Source organism: Hesperophylax consimilis, chromosome 12, assembly GCF_061612785.1.
Source record: "Hesperophylax consimilis isolate HC1 chromosome 12, BYU_Hcon_1.0, whole genome shotgun sequence".
NCBI classification, from domain to species: Eukaryota; Metazoa; Arthropoda; class Insecta; order Trichoptera; family Limnephilidae; genus Hesperophylax; species Hesperophylax consimilis.
In genome coordinates, this window is record NC_142847.1 from 28185026 (window position 1) to 28209520 (window position 24495).

General features: G+C 34.7%; 1 protein-coding gene across 1 annotated transcript in view; it reads right to left on the reverse strand.

The window, feature by feature from the left end:
- Positions 1-24495, reverse strand: part of sn (fascin domain-containing protein singed) — a 143541-nt gene that overhangs the window by 40461 nt on the left and 78585 nt on the right. The window contains exon 3 of the mRNA XM_089637822.1: positions 10729-10837. Coding sequence (XP_089493948.1) covers positions 10729-10837 — 109 coding nt within the window. The remainder of the gene's footprint in view (positions 1-10728; positions 10838-24495) is intronic.

Sequence of the window (24495 nt, forward strand, 5' to 3'; positions counted from 1 at the left end):
CACACATCATAGCAACACCGCACGCTGTTAGCAATATAATTCTGGTATATATTAGATTCCATTTCAGTGCACAATCATCACCTGCCATTTTACGCCTGGGTGCTTCAAAAGCAACAAAAAAGGCGGTTTTTGTAATGCTAAACACGGAATATCCAATTCGATTATGAGTCATGATATTTTCACGGAACGCTGCAGAATATAACAGCTGTCTTGATAAAACCAAGAAAGAACGAAGTTTTATAATACATTTTACATTTTATATTCGTAATAAAAATGAATTAATATTGCCAAAACGGCCCAATTTGAAGTGTCGTGTGAGGCCAAAAGGTTGTGCATCACATGACGTTGCATAGTTGCCAATCTCGCCCGTGATGTCTTCTCGGGCGGTATCTATGACGTCAGAGCGGAGCGTTTAGAGTTGTTGATTATTTAATTTCAAGATCGATTTAATTCATCGTATGAATAGGCATACACAATTTGGGAGGCGGGTATGGGTACCGCCGCCACGGGAACCATCTATTGGATAACCAACGCCTCAGTCTTAGGTCACCCCAAGTGGTTCGCTACGTTTGGTGACTTAGCAGGGGTTCTAGGTTCGGATATGTCAGCCCACCAACTGCGCGGCAGGCTAGATAGCGGGAGACCTTTTGACATCTCCAGCATGTCTCCCAGAACATCGCCTTGCACTGCAGTGGGAGGGATGGATTCCAACGTCCCGTCACTCCTGGATACACTGACCTACAGATTCCTACTCACATCTCATGCCTTTTCCTTTCCAGAACTTACTCCCTTTTCCTCCCTAAAAATACCCTCCACACAGCATTCCCAAAGATGAAAGGCCCTGGCGAGCTGAAGTTAAAAAAATATTTCAGAGTAATAAGATTTTTCATTGGAATTCCTAAATAATAATAATAATTATTGGAATTATATTCGAAGTTAATTTAAAACCAAACAACGAATGTGTTAAAACGTCACGCGGTAGAAAATATAAAGTACATGTTGTAATCATCGATTTATGGTCGATTAATCCGAAGATAAGTACTATCAGAATTTTACAATTTGTTGCATCTAAGTCAAATTATAAATAGATGCGATTATCAGGGAAAACATGGCAGATAAATTTTGTTAACGTGAAAATAATCTCTAGATTCTAAAATTCACTCCAACAATTATTTGTTTCTAACATTCTCTTTGTAGGTAGCCCAAATTATGGTGACAATCGATTGTAACGGCAATTTGTGGTGTCAATAATAGATCAATGACTTTTTGTTGAACCTTTGGAACGAAACGAAATGTACACTTTTCTCATTGTTTTTACGCTTCGCTAAAATTTATTCATTCAAAATAAGAAAGACTTTTTAAAATGCTAATTGTTTCAAAAGACCCAATAGAATGAAATAAAAATAGAAATGAAAACGATAATATTATATAAATTTCTAGACAAAATAAGGGTAACGTTCGAAATGCCAGTTTCAAAACAGAAAGAGTTACAGCAGACTCAAAAATAATGAACTGCTCTTCCCCAATCAACATTCCACTAATTATGGATACTATCCATCAATGTATAGAATGTGTAGACAGGTCAACTCAAGTCAAGATCTTGATTTTTGTCTAAACGATATTTGTCTGTATCTAAGCAAGTCAAGAAATGATATTATTATTGTTATTACTTCTAGCGAGGTCTTGACTTGACCTGTCAATTCGATTTCATTATGTTTCCGTCATTTGTCTTCGCTTAATCCATATACCAACCATGGAACCATGATTTATAATTTACATTGTTCTTCTATTTCGTGTTATCCTATTTTGTAAATTGGACGTAAGACCGTTAATAAATAAATAATAATAAATTACAGACGGAATGAGAGTTATAGAAAGAAAATAAGACAAGTAGAAAATAAGAAAAAGTTCAAGATATCTAGACAAAATAAGATGATACTACGAAAGGGAGCTTTAGAACGACCATGGCGAGTTGTAAAAGCCATTGAAACAAACACGCCGAGATATAAACTAAAAATAAAATTTGGCATTTGCCAGCCATAAAACGAAAAAAAAAACTGAAAAGGCTTTGGCCACAAATAACTTCACAGTCATAGTCTGTTGGTAAGTGCTTTTGGGGAGGGGAACTTCGGAACGGACACTTCTATTTGCGGGGTTAATAATAATTTATCAACTAACCCCCTATTTGCAATATTCATATTTTTATTATGCAGTGGGTAGAAGCGACAGTCTAGGTGTCTGGTGAAATTGGATATGCAAAACTCTCGCCCGCCAAAACGTGGCAATGTTAATCCTAATAAAAGTTACCCCTTTGGTAAGTCCAGATGTCAAAATCGACCAACACGTAGAAAAAGTGGAAAATTTTAAAGCTCAAATTTTAGCTCGTAATGGAATCTTTTGACACTTTTGATAATTCGGCAGTTTTTAGAAGTCTTTTTACGATTTTAGCAAAGTCGAAAAATACATATGCTTCTCTCGTGAGGTCTAGGGGCGATCGAGTTGTCACAAGAGTAATGTGTGGAGGGCGTTTAGAGTATAGGGCAAAAGTAAATCTGGGAGGGTCACACAATGTAAATTCTCTAGCAAAGATTACTGTAATACGTCGAGGGGGAGGATTCCAAGGAACGGACATTTTAATGGTCTTAAAAGTTTTACTTTACTTATTTTAAAGTCGAGTTCAGAGGCTGGGATTATGAATGGGGATGAAATGATGAATACAAGACGATGAGGTAGAAGACCTTTATGAAAAAACTAGAGAAATTATCATGAAATTTACGAAAAAACTAAAAATTGGAATTAATTTAAGGGTGGACTGATTGTCTCACTATAACGTCAAGTGTCGCGAGACATTACTATTAAAAAAAGATATGTTGTTAATTGACTTCCAAAGCCTCACTGATAGAGATAGCACAATACGAAAGACTTTAAATTAATCGAAGAACAAATCATGACGATCATTAACATTTTATCGAAATTTCAATCAAAACTACACGAACCTATCAATAAATTACGAATGTTAACGCGCACGCGTGCAGGTACCCAGCGATGAAAAAAATCAAACCCCAGAGAAGAGAGATAAAGTCCCACCGCTAAGAGTTCCGTTGTAACCACTGTTTCTGTCATATGCGTCGTTTATGAGAACGAGGGAGAGGTAAGGACGGAACTATGAGCGGTAGGTAGGGTGGATACGAAACGTGTTTGGAGGGACTCCCCTTTGGAATTTTGGAATACGGAAATACAAAATAGACGTGGCCCCCCGTTTTACATGCGGCCAGGAGGGTTGGTAGAGAACATAGAAACAGGAGTGCATACACTTGGAGAGGTATTGGAGACAGGGGTGGATTGATGTATTCACTGGACCGTGGGGCAGGTTGACCGGTGTCAGGTGCAAGGTAAACCGGATGGATAGTTCAAAGGTTCAGAAAGGAGACGTGTTAGTTAGTATTCTCTCCCTACCGAAAACTTAGATACAAAGACATAGTTGTATTGGTTATTGGTATGAACGTTACTTTCGAAAACAGTGATAATAACCGCAAATTGCATTATAGTGATTGTAATTCTGCCCCATTAAAAAAAGAGTTGTTGCGGAACGTAGAAATATTCACTATTATATTTTCTTACAAAATTTAACAGCAGTCACCTTATGGTGTTCAGAAATTTTACAAGGACTGCTAAAATTAGTGGGCTGCTAAAAACTCAGAAGGTCTAAGATCTACGTACTGTTTTTATTTTAATCAAAATTGCAAAATCGTTCACATTTCTTCGTCTGCTTGAAAATCAATAATACTAATGATAGCTTTGTGTAAATAGTGTCAAATTGACAAAACTATAATTGAAAAAAAGCGTTCAGTGTGAATGACCAGAGATGTGCAAAATGGGTACCCAAAACCATTTGAAATGCAAAATGGAAATGGGTCAAAACTTTTCCATTTGAAAATGCAAAATGGTTTTTAGAAAAGCATTTCAAATGCAAAATGCAAAATACCTATTTTCAAAATGCATTGAAAATGCAAAATGGTTTCTCAGGTTTAAAATAATTATTGAATTTTTAAACAACTTTGTCATTTAATAATGGACATCAATGTAGAACAACTTGTGGAATAACAAATCATACATACTGATATGTCCTGTGTAAAAAACAATTGAATTTGAGTGGAATATAATAGAATCTATTATTAACTAAATATTGTCATTTTTAATGATTTTTTCTTAGGGCCATCATCATTTGTGTAGTAACTCTCTAGTGAGGGAACATCCACCAGTGAACAATAAAGAAATACAGGACAGTGAGACAATCAGACAATATAAAATGTTGTTTTCTAGTGCGCACCCATTATTTGACCGTAGATTGTCACAAAAAACTCCAAGCAGGCGCACTAGAAAACCCACAGATAATATAATACAACTTTGAGAAAACCAATATATATTCTATATTATGTAGGTATTATGTAGCCTTAGCCATTATTAGATTTTAGAAGAACGAGCTTCTCAAAAACATCATCACTCATCTTTCTTCTATAAGGTCTCATGAGTATACCTCCATTTGAAAAGAGACATTCAACTGGTGCTGAACTCGGAAGACAAGTATTGCATTTGATGAACATGTGCCTAACAGTAGAGCAAAAAATTTGCTCGATACTAATATTGGCAACGTAAAAAAATAGAAACTGCTAAAATTCTAAAAATTAATATTACAGCATCATGGCCCAGTGTTCACTATTTGAATCTGTATTTTTTTTAATGGTTTCACTTAATTGCCAGGGCTCCCACCAAGTAACAACTTGACAGACGTAAATTATCTCTCATAGGTTGAGGACCGATTGATATACGGGGCCTATGATAAAAAGATGAGTGGAGATAACAGGAAGAATGTTGCAAAAAAGCATTTAAAATGGAAAATGCATTGAGAAAAGCATTTAAAATGCAAAATGGTTTTTAGAAAAGCATTTAAAATGCAAAATGGAAAATACCCATTTTGCATTTTGCATTTCCATTTGAAATGGATTTATTTGAAATAAAGCACATCTCTGTGAATGACCGACTTCAGCCACAAAAAGACTCAGTGCCAAACATTTCACCTTCTTGCGAATAGAGCTTTAAATTTGCATTCACATCAAAATGCTCCCCTCACTTGAAGCTCCCCGGGGTTTAATTGTCTATACACAGATCATTAAAATAATTTGCCTAGGAAAATTCGGTTACCTATATTTGTCATATATAAATTTAGATAATGTAAAATACAATAAATTCACCCATCTTTCCGGTATAAAAACAAAAGGGTAAAGAATGGAATAATATTATCCTTTACAAAATATTTTTGTAGGGTGGGTATTGAAAACTGCATTGGCTTGGGGATTTTCCACCCGTAATAAGCCAGTATTTACGTTGTTGGTAGGTAATAACAGGAAATATGAGAAAATGTTTTCAAATTTTAAATCAGGGGTAGAATACAGGAGGGTTATTTTATGGATAGGGAAATACTTAAAAGTTTCGATACACGAAAAAGCTAAAATTTCACAAATCAGAATCAGGACTGGTATTTGGTCCTGCCTCTGGGTGTTGAGAAAAAGGAAGAGGTAAAAGCTAAGCTATCAGCGGTATGTCCTTAAAGTAGGTTGTGTTAATGGGAATATGAAGTCGAATAAACGTTGAAAATTGTACGTAATCTCTTAGTGCGGGTTTATTTATTCGATTTTTTATTTTTATTATAGAAACTATTTAAACATTGTACATAAAAAATATGATTGTCAATCATAATTTAAAGAACTTAAGTTTCCGAATTTTAAAATGAAACTATATCCGAAAAGGAGTTCGCAAGTAGGAGTTTGTGCACTTTTTTGTAGGCCTGATACTTTATTTTTTCTAGGCTTATAAAAAGACTAATTTAAAAAAACTTCGATCATAGCAAAGAGCAGGATGTTTTCTACTCGCAGTATTTAATTAAATCATCTAAAATGTTTGTAAGCGATCAAATTATCAAACTAAAAACACACGATCGTTCATTACTTCGCATTGCAACGCTTTATATACAAAAACTTTAAGTGTTTTGGCACTTGGTGGTCATAATGAAGCGCTGAGTTTGATTACTGCGTCAAGGACAACAGTGTGACCCTAAATGAAAAGGAGTAAACAGGAGTAAAGGCCGAGTTAAGGTTGCCGGTAGGTCTACAGCACTCCCCCGGTTCCTTTGTAAAGGTGCGTTCCCTTCGTCAGGCCCGAGGGTTCTCAGGGGAACTCTATGGTGAAATTCGTTAGCGGGGGAGGCACGACTGGCCCCCTAAAATGCCACATTAGGGACAGAACCGGACTAGGAAAAGGTGTTGTGATATGTATTTTATGCGAATATAAAATGATTTTATTGTGAGTCCATGCAGGTTTTTAAATCTGTGAACTTTGAACTCTGAACCAATCGGCGCCTGGCGCGAGGCAAATTTTGGCGCCCCTTGTCAAAACCAGTAGGATAACCAGTAGATAATCACTGTAATCAATAATATTAGGATGATTTGAATTTTTGTATAGCACCGTTTTTATGAAAAATAATCTCAAGGGCAATGTGTTGGGACTGTTCGGTATTTATTATCAGCGCCTTGACGCCTTGACAATTCGGCGCCCGGAGCGGACTGTTCCAATTGCGCCCGCATAGGGCCGGCCTGACTCTGGGCACAGAGGCAAAGAGAGAAAGAAAATGTTAATATTTTGAAATTTTCAAAGAAAATAACTTAAAATTACAATTTCACAGAAATTCATTCATTTTAAATTATTGCGAACGATAATTTATTGTGGCACATTAAGCAAGTACTAAACCTGTGCAGATTCAAAAGATTTCATTCGAGATTTTCTTATTAACATTTAGTATTAAGTCTGTGGTCTGCCGCTATGTTTTGCTGTCTGCCGCCGACCTCGGAAAATGTAAGATAATATTAAACTGGGAAACGGGGGTGCGAGCGGCCCTGAGTAATTTGCGAGCAAGTGCAGGAGGAGGCAGAGGGTTATCATGTCGGGGGCAACCAGACTGGAGGGGAGAACACTATATATATATAGTCATAGCGTATGGCAGATTGGGGAGACGGGGGACTGGGCGTAACCTTGAAACGAACTGCGATATTTCAGACGTCATTTATTTGTCTGCATGCGGAGGATCAAAAACATACGCTGCTGTGTATAATGCTGTATTTATTTTGTTAGAAAATATGCGGTTGGGTTTTGCGCGTTCACTGTTATATTATCAGACGGTAAAGCTTAAAATGTTACGGATTTAAATTACTGACAAGTGTTAATGACACGAGTAGGGTTCATAGAAAATAAACTTAATACTGTAGACAACACCATAATGTTATGCATTATTCCATTATTTAAAACACGACGATAAACATAATTAAAAAATAAAACTGTATCTTATGTGAATTACAAAAATTTAAAAAAAAACATTTTACTCTTTCGTGCGATATTTTATTATTGGTGTAAATTGTGCTAATATGTATTTGAGTTTCATTATTTCATGTTGTGTAAATGTTTTCTTTCTCTCTTATTATCAAATATCATACAGCAACAAGCCGATTAAAATCACAAACAAATTAACGTCTTATAAAAGTTGTCAAAAAACTATGAACTTTCCTATGAAAAAACTATGAAGTGTTCCGATATCGTGATAATATATATATTTTTTTTTTTTTAAAGAAAGACAAACATTCCCAGGTTACGAATAACCCAACAATGTTTGAAAATCTCCTACTACCACCACAGAAAGCCGAAAATGTTGCTTGTGTTGTGATGGAGGACTTAGCCAGCCGAGGAATCGAACACGCGACGCTCGGGTGAGACCCAAGCGCTATGCCCACTCAACCACTGACCGGTCGAATATATCGAATATGTTCGTATTTTTACTAAAAGTTTATTAGGAAACCTTATATTCATTCGTTAAGGGCCTGCAGATCCGTTTATAAGCGGAATACGAATAATTTGAACTGATTCTTAATAAATTAGCAATATTTTATAGCAGTAAGTTTTCTCCGTGTACACGAGCAAAAAATCAAACCGAACTTAACCTAATTCAAAGTTCAAAGTAACAATAATATAGCAATAAAATAACGCTAATTTTGAAACATTATTGGCATTGATATTAGTAACTTTCTTATCTTTTTCCACATAGGTTCTTTGTAATAGATCACGTGCGTACATAAATACGACCTAACGAATTTTGTTTTAACGTAAAAACACACAAAAACAATCAGAACATGGCAAGTGTTTCTCGTTTCTTTTGGTAGATTTTTTATAACATGAAATAGTGACAAATTATGTTTAGGTAATGTTACTTTACATTCAAATTGTTTTCCCACACTAAACCAGATGCGATATCTCCATTGGTTACACATTGAATCGTGTAATTAATCGTGTAGGCATTAACATGAGATACTGATCTAGATTAGTACTCCTTGATAGTGTTTACCTATTTATCATGCGGATATGCAGATTATAATCCAGCAATAATTAGAATATGAATAACAAAACTGTGGCAACATTATTAATAACGATTCCTGTCTGCCTGGATGCCTGTCAGCATAATCAGTAATGTGTAGATTTTTGATTACGAGAGATATATAAATTCTTGGCTGCAGCATTTACAATTGTACACGTTTCTTTGCACACATAGTTACACCACAATTCGGCATATAAATCGAATCAGGTGCAGGTACTGAGAAGAGAGGGGGGTTTTAACGGAGGGGTTGATGTAGTGCGCAATATTGGATTTTCATCAAATTAGATGAAAGATTTTGTTGGCTTTCTGTAGAGTATTTTCCATTTTATATAAGATATCTATTTAAATAATTGGTTCTTTACAGACATAGAAGGTCATTTTTGGTGTTAGGTTTACAATCAACTACTTTTAATAACTGGCATTCATCTTTTTGACAGTTGAGTGGAGAGTACAAAGCTCCAAAAGCTCGATAGGAAATGAATGAAAGAAAGACGTTGCCAACTGAAAATAGTTGCGTTAACACCAGAAAAGAAAGGATGAAAGTAGATTGAATGCTGTTGAAATGAGATCCCTGAGGCGTATGTGTGGTAAAACCATGTTTGATCGTGTGAGGAATGTGGAGATCCGCAAAGAGTGAAAGGCTGATGTAAGCGTAATGAGTAAGATTAAGAAAGGGACGCTTAGATTTTTTGGGCATGTAGAGCGAATGAGCGAAGATAGGAGTGTAAAGAGGATATATGATGCAAATGCGAATGGTAGCAGAAGTCGGGGACGCTCGAGGAAGACATAGCACGATCAAGTAAATCAGATACTCGAGTCGGGCCATGTCAAGAGTTAGAATAATAGAAGAGTATGTATGAGACGATGTATGAATGTGAATGAGGCAAGAAGTGTATGCCAAGACCGAGTTGTTTGCCAGTCCGTCCTCTCTGCCTACCCCTGCGGGGAAACGGCGTGATGGTTAGTTAGTTAACACCAGAAAAATCTGAATAAATTTCATGAAGCCAAAGCATTCTGATGTTCGAGAATTTTTAGTAAGACATACACACGGATTTTCTTTTTCATAATGATGCTACACTTATACCATAATAGATACTACTACAGATGTGAAAGGTTAAACAAATGCGAACTAAAGTTAATACAAATGTTAGACATACTGGAAGTTGTTGAAGCATTCAAACAGCTCATTCCTGTAACGATGTTTTCTTAAAATTCTAATCTAAGCTTTCAACCCTCACATAAGGGGCTAGAAAAAAACAAGAAAGGATGATCGGGGGAGTGAAGGGGGAAGTTTTACAGTCCGGATAGGAAAGTTCAAGGGCAAGGTAGGTACTTGACTGGGGCCCTGGGGAACGCCGCGCCGCGCTGCCGAATGAATGTAATTCAAGGAGCGAACCGTACCTATACCTATGCGGCAAGCCCTTGAGAAAAGGGAGTTTTACTGAGCTAATAAGCGCATGCCTCATTTGGGAGGAATTATAATTGGAGTGGAGAGTTTTACATTTAGTTAGGGTTGTTTTTTTCGTAAATAAATTGGTTTATTTGAAAGGGAAAATAATGTAATAAATTCAGTTATGAACATCTTACACTGTCGGAGGATTTTTTTTATTATTTATTTCACACAGGCGCACCTATGCGTAATTCAATGTTGATTTAATAAAATTTGGCTGATTTATAATTGTTAGATTATTTTCAGGGTATCTAATACTCTAAGTGAAACAGCAGAATTGCATTATTTGGCTGAAGCGAAATTATGATACCAACAAAGAGATGAGAATTGCCATATGTCCTAAACAAGTTGTGTGAACACACACAAGAAATGTGACAAACGGACTAGAAGAAATCAAAGCATTCACTTGAGACACAAGTGTGTCCCGCCGGCCGTGATATCCTCAACTTGCAATTGCATCAAGTCAATAATGTCAACGGATAGCAGAAAATTTAATTGTCAATCATACATCACCCAATAAACCATTTCAGTGAAAATGTTGGCAAAATTTTGGTATTAAATTCAACATTAAAGTGATTAGTTAAAAATTTGGGTAGGGCACATGCCCGAGTGCCCTTACTGAATAACCTCGCCTGACTATAATAAGAACGAGACATACATACATTTTCATTAGCGTACACAATTTTTGATAAATCAAAGCAGAAAATTGTTGGAATGAATCGTTCAGATTATACAGATATTTATTTAAAAATTTGGAAAGGTTTAATAAATAGTTATTATTGAAAGAAAGTCGAACACATACCTGATCTGGAATTTGCTTCCGGGATCCTTCTCTTCACTTTCGCAGGTGACATTTCCAAAGGAGTCCACGGCCAGATACTTGTCCAGGTGGGAGCGAAGGTAAATCACACCTGGAAATAACAATAATCATCAGTCAAACATTGATGCAAAAATTATAAATGAGAAGCAACGGTAGAACCCTTTTTAAGAGCTGAACACTTATTTCCTAAATTATAAAAATATGAAATTTTCTAAAAATATGTACTTTTCTAATTTTGATATTTAGTGTATTTTTCAGTTTTTGAAAGTTTGTCCTCCAAATCTGAATCTTAGCATGTGTTGTAAATACGACGTTTGACCTAAATACAAATGATTCAAAGGCGCGTCTTCTGCGGCCAAATGTTTTCAAAATATCCTACCAAAATAAAAAACTTTGGGGCAGGGCTGAACTCCTTTGTTTTCCGTGGCCGATGGAAAACATACAAAGTTGGGGCCCCGACCCAAAAACATTTTGTCGCTGGAGACCCGACTTACGTAAACCGGTATTTTTGGGCAATTTATTTTAAGTAAACTAGTTTTAAGTAATTTTTAAAATGCCTGTCTACAAAACGATTCTTTTACTTGTAAAAATCCACCTTTTTGATTATCCTTGAAGTACACTTCTGTAAGCTCAGTTTTTTACAACATGAATGTTTTTTCCTCTTCATAACACATCTCTAAAAACAATAAATTCCTTTTTGTGTGCAAATTAATGATGAAAAGTTCTCACAGGAATGTACCTACCCTAAATACTTAAGATCATAGACAGATTGTTTGCAATTCTTCTCTATTGATAGATACCAATAGTCAACGCACAATCTTGCGACTGTATCACTCCTTATTAACGTTACTTATCTGTAGTTTTAACGTGTACACAAAACAAGCATTAAAAGAATGTTCATGAGGGCGTCCGTGTTCGTCCAACAATTGCAAAAAGTTGCAAATATAACTGCAAACGAGTTTCAAGTAGGCACTGTCAATTATTTGATATTTTGATTGATGGGTACTGATGAACAAAATTAATTATTCGTATTTCAAATTTATTTATTAACCGTTGACCAGCTTTCAAATACAGAAGACAGGTTGAAGTACATCAATAATTTCAAACGAGAAGAGCACAGAATAAAAAATGCCATCCATGGCATATGTTTTTATATTTATAAATGATTGTTTTACTAAGTGAACCTGAACTTTGGAGTCTGTGAATTCTAAGTCGAGAAATTAATCTTGTAGATTCCCAGCCCCTGTGAGAGCATAATGTAATGCTATTTAAAAGTAGCAATTAAAGATATACATAACTCTATCATTTATAAATTTATGTGAAGTCATAATAATATTGTTTTCTTTTATAAGGTTATGTGAAGTCATAATAATATTGTTATCTTTTATGGGGTTATGTGAAGTCATAGTAATATTGTTATCTTTTAAAAGGTTTTTGTAGTCATAGTAATATCGTTATCCTTTTGGAGTACGTAGGTATTCACTTGCTAAACGGATTCCTCGAAGAAAATTTTTTGAAACTGTTTTTCATAATAAAATTTTAGACATTAACATTAAGATTTATAGTTTAGACGAAAACAAGGATAAAAGTAAAAATAATTGCGTTGATCTAAAAAAAATCAGACTTGGAGAACTGTGCGAATTTCAGATTAGCGTCATAACTCAATTTTTGAGTTATTTACTGTTTCAGACATTGGTTTTCGTTTCGTCTCTAATAATTAGGACGAGGGATGCTATTGGTTAATGTTTTCACCCCGCCTTTGGCTTATAAATGTGATCCCGGGAAGGGATGTCAAAGCTGTGATGACCGATAAAAGGTCATGTTTTGTTATAACAAAACATGACCTTTTATTAACTTAACTTTCTATAGAAAGTTAAGTTACCTTCGGTTATCTCTGGCAGGACTCCAGTGACGCTTTGTAAACCGTTGACTCGGAGATTAGCTAACCTAGAAAGGGAAAATACCCCTTTGTAGAACAACATATTATGTTCCGTTGGGAGAAATGATACAGGTGTTACTTGTAACCCATAGAGTCCTAACTGTTATAAATATGTCACACTTTCAAATAGATTGTACCCAAAATAAAGACTAATTGTGTTCACCGTTAAAATTGTGCATTTATTTAATAATCCCGTTACAGTGCCGTAAATGAATACATATATACAAAATTAAACTACTATTATGTTAGTGGTTATCCATATTTTTCTTTCTCCTTGAAAAGTTATGTGATCATAATTTCCTTAGGCAATTAAATACAAGACAATGATGTCATGTTAATTATTTTACAACCAAGATTGCAATGGCGGATTGTTACAAAGGACTATCATTCGTATAAATTGCAATACACAATGTCAAACGAAGGTTCGATCTACGCTTTGCGAGTTTGATGGAAAGTAAGTGGGATCGTTTTTAGTTGTATCGGAGTGATTCTCCGATAACATCATACATACATTCGATAACAAACACAAAACATAATCAAATTTCTTTAACAGGTTTCCCTCAGAAAAATCTTCCACTGTATACCGTAGTAACAAAATCTTATCACAAAACACACGAAGAAGTGAAATTATATATTTTAAAATCGGGTACTATTTAACATAATCGTATCGTAGAAAACATCTTTTGTGAATGTTTCTAGATCTACATATATTTCTTATAGGATCCAATTTACCATAAATTTGTAAGAAATTACTGAAACACAAATTTTTCGGTTCTAAAATAAAAATTAACAAATATTTTTTTTTGGTTTCACATCATCGAACCTTCCTTCCCATGTACTGGAGTTAACCGCGCTAACAACTGAGCCATATCCCGCTTGGGTACGACCAATATTCACTTCGAATAATAACTGCCGTAATGTCGTCCGTGATGTAATGCGTGATCGACACCAAAAGTTGATAGAATGCATTGTCATCGATAAAAAATCTATCTGCCGAGTTTCGACTCAATAGGATGTCGAGAAGTGGGTAAATTTCCACTTCCAAGATTTTAATTCATTCATTCACGAAAACGAAACTGAAATTTAAATAAATATATTTAAAAATGAATAGTACGAACGGATTTCCATACATTTTAAATTTTGAGAGTTTCCGGAGACCTAAAATCATTTGAAATCGGCTTGATGAGAGCATTATCCACAGTCTACATAATTTGCGGAAAACCACATTCATTATCCTGTTATAGAAATAAAAAAACCTTTAAATGCTTTCTCAGTACTTAGGAATACAATTATTTAATAATAGTCGCAAATTGATTCCATTACAATGGACTGGCGTTCTATGAGTTCCGAGAAGGCAGCTTATTTATCAATCAAAGTGACGTTAGCACCAATTAGCGTCTCGTCTCATCCCGACAAGCAGCTGACGATGAAGAGATGTTGTTTTTAGAAATATAAGCCCCGGAGATTTAATGCAAATACCGTGCTAATTGTCGAATACAATGGAGAACTGAAGAATGAGAAAATGGTATCTATGTAGAAAAGAATGAAGGAACCATAGTTTAAGGAGAAGGGGGAAATGTTTTAAAATTGTTGAAGAGGAAAACCATAGTTAGTCCGTACAGATAAGATGTTATTACTAAAAGAGATCAATTGGGTATTACATTAATTAAAACATATTTTATGAATTAGAAACGTGTTTGAACCTCTAACATAAATCTACATGTTTTAAGATTTTCAGGGGGGAGGTTTTGCAATCTCTGGAACATAATACTTTAGGTTGGAATGCAGTTCTTATTTTAACTGCATTTCAAAGGAAGTTGCATCGAAGAACTAGCGTTGTAAATGATCCTTTCGGCACTGGTACACAGCCGGAAAACACATCAAACGCGTGACCAAATTTTGTATGTGGTTGACATTTGCAACATGAGTTCTATTGAACAACAGTTCAGCTGTATGACTTGCCGACTTTAGAGTTTCCTCATATTTACAAATACTAAAGGCTTACCCCTTCACCTCATTAAAAAGACCCTCTGAAAAGCTCTCCCCTAAAGATAACACTGGCCCTGAGGTATCCCCCAGGGCTCCCTGTATGGACCTAATATAAAATAGGTGCTTTAATTTGGCAATGTAAGAATATCTTCAAGATGCTTAACATTTACTGTTAGATCTGTTAAGACATTTACCGAGAATAGAACCAACAATTTATAAAAGCCTTCACTTGTATTATTACAGTCCATAGGAAGCCATCGGGTATTGACACTTCACGCCGTCTTTTCTCGTTACCCGATGCGTAAAATACTCGCTCATCACAAAACACTTCTCGTCCCGTTTTCAGCGATCCCATTATGTTATAATGAGATGGCGTGTCCATAACCGGAGTGTTCAACTGTTCAGTGTTCAGTTGGCTTGTGTGTATTGAGACTCGGCTGCCGCATTAATTGCAGACTAACCACGTACTTATTAAAGGCACGCGTCGGGTCTAAGGTGTCCCATTACCATGTTGATGCAATGCGAACATTTCAATTAATTAATTCAAGTGTGATCCGCAACTGAAAAGCATAGAGCGCAAAATGCGACGGGAAAATTATCTGCGAGACTGATCAAAACTGTATATTTGCCCCGTGAAATTTGCAAAGATACGTATCTCAGTGTTGCAATCTGATGAAGTTATGATGTACACCAGTAATAATCATATGGGTATTTACTTTAAGACAAAGAAACGTATCTTCGTGACTATTAAGAAAAAACTGATTCCGATAGTGGTTTAATCCATCTTCACCTGTACCTGGAAGTACTATATCTTGGACGGTTATCATGAACGCTACCATGAAATGAGTCCCCTGTGAATGCATACAGTATTTTTTTTTAATTACGATGTGTGTAATTAAAGTAATTAATTAAAATATAACGTATCTGCGGCTAAAAAATATTAATATTTTCTGGGAGGCGAATCTTATTCTGTCTTGTAAAAAATTGAAAAAAGTTTATTTGACCATAAAAAGTCGAATTGAAATTCGTAGTTGATGTTATGATTGATTGTATTTATAAATCAAAACGTTTAACAATGGTGATTGACATTATGACGAGAGTAATACAATTGAAACAATAATGAAGGAAATATGCAAAATAACAGCATTTCATTTCTTGGATCAGTTTATAAACATTCGAGTGGCACCAAACATTTAAAACAAGCAAAAAATGATCACATTATTGTATTTTCACAACGGCTTTCGAGATTCAGAAACTAATAATAACTAATATTCATTCAAGTTCAGTTTGTGATGACAAATGCTAAGACTGGTATGAGTTCTGTTTTGGAAGACACCTTGTTCTCAATACAAAATTATCGGAAATGCAAGTGAAATGCAGTTACGGTCGAACTTGGTAACCAAATATGATGAGCAATTATTACCAATATTGATCTTAGTTCAGGCTTATCTTCGTAATATATAGTTGTTTACTGTTATAACCAGGACGATTAACTGATACAACAAAGTAAATCAAAATATGTACATCCTTTCCACGATAATCGATATTCACAGAATATCGATTTTGAAATTCCCTGTAAATTCATGATTAATTTCTAGAGCAGTTTCATCGTGATATCGGTCAAAGATGTATTTCAAAAGATTGTTTTTTTATTTATATATATACGTATATGATATTACAACATGATACCTACATTTAGTGGGTTCCATGTAATCTTGAATCTCTCAGCTGTGCTATGTAGTGATAAAACTTCCGAGAAAAAATATGTGCATATTAGAAAAAAAAACAATAATTTCTATACAAAGAAACCAACCCTAACTTTTTAGAAACAGCGCAAAACAATAAGTATGATGAATAACAAATTATTATAAGCATTATTAGTCGCCTGAAATATCAATACAAATCGAAAATGTCTCCCGAGTAAAAATAAATGCCGCCGACGAGAATTGAACACGCACCTTCTGATGTTCGGTCAGGTGCTCTGGACCACTGAGCTACGTCGGCTTATTTCCAACACGCCAAATAATTCAACATTTACTAGTAGGTACTTCAATCAACAATTAATGCTTATTATATTTTTTTCACCTGTGAACAACTAACTTTATTTTGATAGGAAAGGCTTTGTTAGTGCTGAATTTTCCCGCTAGATGGCGTCGAGACATATTATATCTACATTTGTTGGTGAAATATTTTGACTTGTCAATATTTTTTTTAATGAAAAACTAATGTTTTGTAAGACAAGGTTTTATGCATAGCACAAAGGATAAAACATTATTATAAGCAATAATTGTTGCTAAAATTATTGCTTATAATAGTTTTTTTATCCTTTGTGCTATGTATAAGACCTTGTCTTGTAAACATTAGTTTATCATTAAAAAATAATAATAAGTGTGATGAAGTTTACCATAATGTTTATTCTGCACAACAAAAATATAGCCAGATTGCTGTCTGGATTGCTGGAATTGACCTTGTTGAAGGCTCCTAATTTTACAACTGCAGAGAGACGAATATAAAACTGATAATAAATCTTAATTCTTTTTATAATTGGAACGTTTCCATAATTACCTTGATGCGATGTCAATCAGTTTTAAAACATAAACTTTTTTTTAAATAATCTACTGTTAACGATTCACCTCGCTTACTTTATAGTTTTATTTTTTTATTATTGTGAATTTCTCACTGTAATTTATTGCAATTAGTGATTACTGATTATGATTATGATACGACCCGAGACAGTTCTCGCATTTATGAGCTTACTAAAATAAGATGATGTGCTCTGTTTGTTTCATATTCGAAGAAGTGATTTATTTTATTGCTGGTTAGAGCCATAACACCTAATAAAAGCTGCAAGAAAACTCAGCAATTAGGTGCATTATCTAGCATTTAATATTAAGAAATTATATTAGCAATTAGCATAATATCGCAAATGCTTTATGTTGGAAGATAATACATATTATCGAATCGAAATTATCTGAAAGGCTAAAAATATTTGATCTTCTTTTATTGTATAAAATTGTTCATTCAAGATTTGACTGCCCTGACGCTATTAATTTGTTCTCTTTGCATGTACCTCCGAAGAATACTAGATGGAAAATATTATTTCGCAACAAAAACTTTGTGTTAAATTTCGTAGTCATGTGGAGAATTAATAAACTTGGCAATGAATTAATATATGCAGCTGATATCTTTGATAATTGAGCTGATAATTTTGACACATTTAGAGAGAAATGAATTCAGCGCTTTTAGTAAATGTAAATAACGAGTTTTAATAATCTATGCATATGCTATTCAAAATATATATTTAATATTATTTTTTATTTCAAGGATTATTCAATTATCCTAATAGTACGTTTTACTGTTGTTTTCAATTGAATTTATAATCTTATTGTGAAATCCCGATTGGCGTTAATAAATAAATAAATAGATATCAAAGAATTAACACTATTACATTATTACTATTTGCCAAAGATTTGGCAGAAGTTAGAAGGCGATTAATTCTACGCTAACAGCCTATCGTGCTTCATCTACATTCACACATCCTCTTCTATTATTCCGATTATCGACTAATGAGGTATACAGATATTGACATGCTCAACAATTCTCAAGTATGTATTTGATAGCACCAATAAACTGCACCATGTCTTCTTGTATTGTATTAGGACTTCCGACTCTTCGTTCTCAGCTTATCGCTGAAGTGTGCGACCCATTCTCAAACTTGTTTGTTTACATCGACCATGCGTTATTTGCGGATCCCCTCATCAGTTTTTTTTAAATCACTATGATCCTTAAAAAACTCTACAAAAACATGTATTATTCCCAGCACCAGTATATCTAAGATTAGGCTATGCACGCAGTAGTTGATAGTTTAGTATAAATTATTTATTTCTACAAAATAATACAAAATGCCGGCTTATACTCATTTGTTGGTTTTACAGCGGTATTCGAGGTTTTTTTTTTTATAGATGCGATGCATAGTTCACATTTTTTGAAAATTTTAAGGTCCGTCTACACGCTCAATCTTACTTGCACAAGTAAGCATGCACGAAGACGGCAAAAGGAATACCGCACAAAGGGCTTGCACGAACGTTAAATTGCGCAAAATAAAACGTAATGTAAAAATATAACGGCAAAAATGTAATGAGCAAATGGTTGCAGCAAAGATATTAGAAGAATATCTTTGGGTTGCAGACACTTCAAATTAATGCCTTTTGCACAAACTGTTTGCGCATTCAAATCGCTGCGTGTGGGAGAATCTTTCGGTATTTTTAAGGTATTTATTGTTATTATGTTTCCTATTAATTAAATAAATATTTATTTAAATATTAAGTTCTGTAAGTATTTCAGTACTTTGGTACTTGTCTGTAACCATTGAGGTGTGTATTGTGTATCCGTCCAAATATAATAATAGCGTAATTTATTACTGTCTACATTTCCCAAGAGCAAGACGACCGTAGTTTATGGGAGGTTTCACAGCCCATTTCATGCAATTGCTCATTAAATTACAGCTTGCGGTTTTTACCAATCACGAACTGTCTAATTTTACGCATGCACAAATACGAACCACTCTTCTTAATGCTATTAAAATCCGAGTTTGAAACGAGTTGTCTGTTATCATAAAATCGTAATATCCAAGTGTTAAATATTTTATTTTCACAGATATTACATACAGAAATTTCTGCTTAAATTGTAAGTAACAGAACACACGAATAAAAAGTAACAGAAGAATAACATGGAAATAGTCATGGAGATTTTGGCGGCTGATTACTTGAATAAGTCAAAAATGTCAACTGTCAATGCTGTTCGCCTTATTGACGGGTGCGTTGTGATGGACGATTCCGAATCTCTATAACCCCTCTAGCATTTTAGTCATATAATATAACCGGGCGTCCATCTTTTTTTATATCGTGCGGAATTACGTATTTTTTTGAGGTTAGAAAGGGAAATAATAATTCTTTTCAGTTTGCCTCAAATATTTATACTGGATGCCATCAATAAAATCCTAAAAATAGTCAAAATTAATAATTCACATTTCGGGCCGCTATCGTAACAATCGGTTTAACTTTAAAAATATTTTCTCTTTTTTATTATATAAACAAGAAAAAAATGAAGTTACAGTTTTCTTGAAAATTCCACAAACAAAACGAATATGTTTTCGAAATATCGAATTTTTCTACGATTGGAGCAAAAAATGTGGTTAGCGTTTTTGACAACATTTTTCACGTTTGATATTTAGAAATAGTAATGTTTATTTTATATTCATACATCGGAAAGATAGTTTTATCTTGTTTCCAAAACAGTATTTGTACTTCCTTAAAATTAACGCCCTTTTCACTGTAATCCGAGAGAATTGGAATTGCATTTTAAGGTTAATGAGAATTCCTTACCCGTATGTAGAACCAGAATCGCCTCTCGATAGAATAACCTAAATGCACGGAGGTAAATGAGTAATGCTAATTTATTAAGAAACTCTTGAAATTATTGGTAATCCGGTTAAAAACGGATTGATAAACTAGTAGTAAATTCTTAATATATCGGAACACGTGTTCGTGCACCTGCATTTGCCTTCATAATATATAATGATATGACGAAATGCGAACATATTAGGATAATACATTCGTATTTTACTAACAGTTTATTAGGAAACCTATCAATTCAATCCTGAAAGGCTTGCAACCTGTTTTTAACCGGATTACGAATAATTTGAATACATTCTTAATGAATTAGCAATACTCATTTTTCTCCGTGTAAATTCTTATCGTGTGATGTTATATGTGGACTATAATTTAGACAATTTTCCGTAAAAAATATCCAGTTATTAATGCATAGAAGTCATAGAACACTTCCTGCGACTATCCACGAGTAAGTTATACGTACACATTTATCTGCTTCAGCATAAAAGGATTATTAAAAATATTATGATATGGAGATAATATAAACTGTTTTAACACCGATTCTTCTATGGTGCCAATATCTCGCCTTAATGGGAAGAAGGCTCGGATAACGGAGGAGCCAAATTTTGAAACCAAGAGACAGACGCAGACGTAGCAAAACAACTAACACCCAACGGCAACTCTGGTGAAATTCACCAGTGATCAAAGGGACTGGGTTACTGTCATCCGTGCCTGTAAACATTTCACAGATCTTAGCACTTTTAAAACGCTGTATTTCTCCCATGTTCGCAGTATTTTATAAAATGCATCTCAGTTATGGAACCCAGGCAATGCAGTTCACAAAAACAGAATTCAAAGCGCACAGAATAGATTTTAAAGTAGGTACCTTATATTCCGCTCTTTTCGATCTCATGTTAGCAATGAAGACTCTGCAAAGTTCGTTAACATACAGGCACCAACTCGTCGAAGAAATAAAGCGGATTCAGTAATGTAATTTGAAATCGCAAATAACTTAGTTGATAGTCTAGATCTTCTACAACGCTTATAATTCCATGTTCCAAATCGCAACAGCAGACAATCGCTTACATTTAATCTCCCTCTTTGCAAGACCAGCTCTAAACAGAATTTCTTTATCTATCGATCTTCACATTCATTTTACTCAAATTACTATGACATTGACATCTTTAACTCGACTCTACGGGACTTAAGACTAAAATTCGTTACACAATCGCCCCAAAACTAGACCACTCAATCTACCTTCACATCTACTCCCGTCCTTAGTTTATTTATTCTTAACCTAAATCCCCCCAACCCTTCTCTGAACATATCTTGTAATAAAACAACATCACTTATATAATTTAATAAGAAAGAAGTTTTTATAATTAGCATAGATTCTATTCTAAGAATAGGTTTGCTCTCAACTTTCCAAAAAATAAAGGATTGAGGTGAGAAATGGGAGATAGCACAATGAGTTTTTTTCACTTTGCTGACTGTTTCTGTAGCAAAATAATAACAACTGCCAAAAAGCGTATCAGATTTAAGAACATTCAAGTCCGCTTACTGCTTGAGTCTGCATATTATATTTGTTGTTGTTTTGGGTAACACACTTTAATCCTTGACAAATCTTGCATTCCTCCAGCGGGAGGTATAACAGATCTGCAGATCCAGATACACACATGTTATCATAATATATCAAAAAAGCTACTGGAGACTGAAAGAGCGTGTTAGACCCCCTGCGAGATAAACAAGTAGCATCGCTAACCAACGCGAAGTTAACATTAAAAGGTCAGTTAAATGTTATGCTGTAATTTATTATGTGATGCGAAGACAAATTTATGACAATTTGAGGAAGAAATGCTAACATTAAAACTGAGTATTGTGGGAATTGCTGATGTGACGTTTTGCACATGTGACGTTAATGAGAAGTGACGATGAGACACACTGGACATCGGAGTGTGTCTGCAACGCGACGTCGGAAATTCGTTCCGACACATTGCAAAACATACCTAAGAAAACATTGACTTATGTAGAAATTTCAACGGATGTGCGAAGCTTGAGGAAAAATATTATGAACATAGTAAGAATCATAACGGTAACTGCCGCACAGTAATTCAACAAATCATCAAGATAAAAAAATGCATCAATTTAGTAAAAATTGGTTTGGTTGAAATTAAGGGTGAGTGACGTACCTACACAAGTATTTAAATTGAATTGGTCCTAACCCACTCAAATGCAAACCACTGTATACCAATACCATTATTTTCAGTCCTTTTTACTAACTTTATACCGAAAATGAATGATTTGATTAAATCTTTGATCTAAGATTGAAACAAGAACAATATACTAGATAATAGACCCGTCACTCATCAATTTCAGCTACAACAACATCAATAATGCCATTTTTTGTAATATTAGCCCTCTAGTACACCCACAAGTTACGAGCCGCAACTGCCAGTATAACAGTGATGTCAAGTCACGTAGTATTTGCTAACGAATAAGTAAGAAAAAGAAGCAAATATTCACTCACGAATATGACATTCTCAGCAATGCAGTAGAATGCATTGGAACAACATGCCCTTTCAAACTACATTTGTGACTGCCATGGGCTCACTTTAACCTCTCACCTTTTTCATAAACGCCACATTTAAAAGTAAGAGAGGTTACAACGGAGCTTTCAGTGGCACGAACAAATACCAAAAACTTGTTGGCTGTAAATGTTATTTTTGTGTGAAATTGTATGCTGGATACTCTCAGTATCACTCTCGTCAAACACCACAACACAGAATCCAAACGATCATTGAAATGTCGCCATGTTGGACGACCAGATCTGTTTAAATCAATTTTCTCACAAGATAACCTCAATTTTGAAGATCACATGGTCCTGAGCAGTTGGGATAATTCCACAGCAATCACTTAAAAATAATTGTATTCATACGACTCTAAACTGAAATTGAGCTAAATTCCAGATAAAACAGAAGCAACTAATAAATACGACAAGTCAGCAATAAAAGTACTGAATAATTCAAGACCCCATTCAGTGAGTAGTCAACTCAATTGTCTTACATTGGTTGTTGTATAACACAAAACGATAAGTGCTGACATGTTATAATAATTAAAAGCCATGTAATTGCAGACTGCTACGTGAAATGGGGTTTAGGACTGAGAGATTTATTTACAAGTTCATGTGTGAGTTCAATTATCTCGAAACCTCAGGGTTAAGTTGTTTGGACGTTGACACTTAACATGTGAAATTAAATATCACAGAATAAGAAATACAGGACGTGGTTAGAAACAGGAAATGCCGCAGACATCCATATTACTAGACTTGCCCTGACATGAAATCAGGGTATCATTTCGACGAGCTGGAGACACACCGCGTGACCATATTTTTGGCACCAGGAGAGTTCGAGAATGCTTTGAATAAACTACGACATCAGTCGTACATTGACCACTGAAGAGCGCACATTGAAATAACCAGACCATGCGCAGAAAAGTAAAGTTCGCTTAAGGCCAAGGTTTTCCGAGCAGGATCTGAATGCTCGTTCTTAAACGAATCGCCTGGAATAGCGACGATAAGATGGCGATAAGGTTTAAATTCCTGCTTAACACCATCCGCCTGTTTTGATTTATGTAAGAAAAAAACATGGCCAAAAGGTGCTTTTTATTTTATTTTGTGGATGTTCAGGCATAAAAATTAATTCTTTTTTCGATCATTTTATAAATAACTTAATTTGCTACATTATACAATAAAATCATAACGGAAAATGGGTTCGTAAGTACTAGATTTTGAACTTAAAGGCAGTTTTCATGGGCCTTTACATTATTTTTTTCTGGGCTTATAAAAAGACTTATCTAAAAAATACTCGATTATTTCAAAGGCCAAGATGTATTCTACTCGCAGTATTTAATTAAAGCATCTGAAAAATTTCTAGGCGACCAAATTTTCAAACCAAAAACATATGATTTTGCATTACTACGTATGGCATCGCCTTAATAAAATATAACAATTAGGAAACAAGGCCGAACTTTTGATTGCCGGATTTGGGATATGTAGTTTTTACGCAGCCAGCAACTTACGCGCCATTTTAAAAAGGACTAGTAATTCATGATATTACAATGCGAGTTGTCTGTATACTGTCAGATTCATTTAGTGTTAAATCACCGAAAGTGAAGCGGTCACGCCGCCTCCTCCGCTCAGCGCGAGTAGGTTTGTTCCCTTTTCCCTGATTGACACGTCTATTACCTTGAATGTCTATGGCAAATGCCAACAAAACAACGTGCAAAAAACAGATGCGAGATGGAAATATTGCAGGCAACGAAACAAAGGTAAACAACTGATAAAACCAAACAGTTAATGACAATATTTGTGATTTATTTTACGCCCTTTAGCCAACGTTTCGGTTAGGGTTACAGTGTCCATCATCAGGGCAG